This window comes from Gossypium arboreum, chromosome 5 (assembly GCF_025698485.1).
Source record: "Gossypium arboreum isolate Shixiya-1 chromosome 5, ASM2569848v2, whole genome shotgun sequence".
NCBI lineage: Eukaryota > Viridiplantae > Streptophyta > Magnoliopsida > Malvales > Malvaceae > Gossypium > Gossypium arboreum.
Window position 1 is genome coordinate 71,484,985 of NC_069074.1, and position 2,767 is coordinate 71,487,751.

A 2,767-nucleotide genomic window follows, 5' to 3' on the forward strand; every position below is an offset into this window, starting at 1 on the left:
TTCAAATAAACCACAAAATTATTAATGAAATAAAAAAAAACCACAAAAAAAATGGTGTAAAATAATATTAGAATAATTGATGGTAAGCACTAATTTAATTTAATTTAAATATTGAATACAGTTGACAATTATGCATGGTCTTTAATTTAACATAAGAAATTAAATTTTCAACAAAAATATTATAACTCACTTTTTGTCTTATCAATAGAATCCATTTTGACTATTTTATCACATCAAGGTTAAATTGTGCCACAGGTCCCTCTATTCTTTTTAAATTTGGCTTTTTAGATTCCAAACATTAAGTCCAATTGTTAACGCTATTTTTTGTTCTTTGTTAATTTTGTTAGTTTGACATTTTAAAATATAAAAAGTATTCACCTGGTAGCAATGCAACTAAAAAATGACGATGTAATGAACCTAAATTTAACAAAATAGCCTTAACAATGTTAACAGTTAGACTCGAATTTTGAAATCTAATAAATAGAGGGACTAAATTCCTAGAAATAAAAGTATAAGGATTAAATTCTAAAACTGAGAAGAGTATAGGCACCTCTGCCACATTTTAACCGTCACATCAAATATACACTATTAAAAAACCTTGAATCAAATATTAGCATAACAATTTTTCAAGATTTCTTTTATTTGACTTCAACTTTTTTCTTGAATTAACGCCGGAAGTCAAAGAATTCCCAAATCGTATAACAAGTATGTACCTATTTCTGTAATGGCCGTCCACAAGAAAAACATAAAAAGAAAAAGAAAATAAGGTCAATATTTTATGGAAGAGAAGGCTAAGAAAGAATAATATTAGCCATGAAAATAATTAAAACACATGAAAAACAAATAATATGAATTATATGAATATGTATTAAATATAAAATAATTTAAATAAAATTATGATACAATGGGAGGTGAATCAAGGTTCGCAGGGGCTCGGCCCCTAAAATGGAAAATTATTATTTTGGTCATTTAGAAAATTTTAAAATTTTAAATTAGTAAAGATAAAATTATATTTTAACTCCTTAAAATTATGAAAATTCAATTTCATTTTTAAAAATTATAAAGATATAAACTATTAAAATTAAAATTTCATTTCGCTTCTCCTAAAAATTTTTTACCTTTTCCTTGAATACGATGAAATATATAAACGTGATACCCTTATTTTTATAAAGTAATAAAATCAATAATAAGTTAAAAAAAAAAGAGGTGATTCTACCAATTATTTGTTAATTTTATCATTTTATTAATTAATTATGGTTGAATTGATAGTTTAAGAGATTAAATAAAAGATAAATAATCTCATGGATTGGATTTGTAACACCAATTGGGAAATACTTTAGATGATTATATTATATGAAGTCAAAAGACTCGTACTAAGTACCGGTAGCTACGCCGTCGTTGGCCGCCGACAAACATGCCCTCTAACCAAAACCAAAAATTCAAACAGGCAATTAAAAATCAAATACTAGCTTTTTGGGAATTATTATAAGTTGTTTGTCCACTCTTAACCACACATGTTGTTCCTTTAGTTTATTAAGAATTACTATTCTATACGTTAAAGATATAGTTTTCTCCCTTTATTTTCGTCAACGGTCAGAATCGCTGGCTTCACCTCCAATTCATCTCTTATACATCTATGTCTATATATATATATATATATATATATGTGTGTGTGTTTCTCTCCATTTATATCTCTACCTTAGTAAGTTATAAACATCTTCTTCAGTTTAATTTCACAGGTTTCGAGTATGAGTTCTTTAAATTCCCATGACCGTGTTCCCAGGAAAGAACTGATGATGAACGGTATTCGTCCATCTCCATTGAAGATCAACAAAGGCTCTCATGTCATTCAAAAGCCATCTTCTTCATCAGCTCTTCATCACCCAAAGCAACAACAACAACAGCGACAGGGTCCGCTCATCATTTACACCCATTCCCCCAAGATTATCCACACGCAGGCTCGGGATTTCATGGCCTTGGTTCAAAAGCTTACAGGGCTTTCCAGATCCGACGGTGAAGTTGTTAAGCAAACTGCAGCTCCCCCACCATCGCGACCGTCACACAAGAACAAGATTATTACCAGACAGGAAGATAACGAAACCTCTTCTGCAATTACAGATGATGTCTGCTCGTCTTACGTTGCTACGACTGTGAGTCCTATAAGTCAGTTTCTGGTTGATATGCCTCTCTTTACACCGAGTTCCACAGATTTCTTTTGCTCAACGAGGCCGCCTGCTCAAAAGTTTGCTGATGTGGGAACTTTGAACTCACCAAATTTGCTTGAATTCATGAAAGGGCTCCCAGATTACTGAACAAAGGAAGGGTTTTTTTTCTTTTTTTTCTTTTTTCTTTATCAAATGATGATAAATTGTTTCATGTTCATAGTTGTTGGTTAATTCTCTGTTAATTTGTGATTAAACATCACCTGGATTTAATTCATTCATTTAAACGTCCGAAGCTCAACTGTCCTAATTTCCTTTCAGATCCATTAATTCTTGGTCAATGTTCAAAAGGAAAAAAGTAAACCCTAAATCAGCTCATGCTTCATGCTTATGAGAGAGAACTTTAAAACAATTTATGATACGGAACGAAAATTCATTAATTAAATTTGAAGTTCCGTTGATTTAATTCATTCATGAATTTATTTTTAAGAATTGATATTTCTAAAAATAAAAAATCTTAATAGTCAACGCTGCAGAATGATAGCAAATGTTCTACACCAATAATTCATCAATTCTTGAATGTTTATTTAATAATCCTATAGGAT

The 2,767-nt window shown here is 30.1% G+C and overlaps 1 protein-coding gene across 1 annotated transcript; it reads left to right on the forward strand.

Moving 5' to 3' along the window:
- The first annotated feature begins 1,635 nt into the window (after positions 1 to 1,635).
- Positions 1,636 to 2,457, forward strand: LOC108475815 (VQ motif-containing protein 8, chloroplastic). Its single transcript, XM_017777790.2, has one exon. It carries the CDS (start codon positions 1,749 to 1,751, stop codon positions 2,310 to 2,312), a length of 564 nt encoding a protein of 187 aa, XP_017633279.1. The 5' UTR covers positions 1,636 to 1,748; the 3' UTR covers positions 2,313 to 2,457.
- Positions 2,458 to 2,767: the final 310 nt, after the last annotated feature.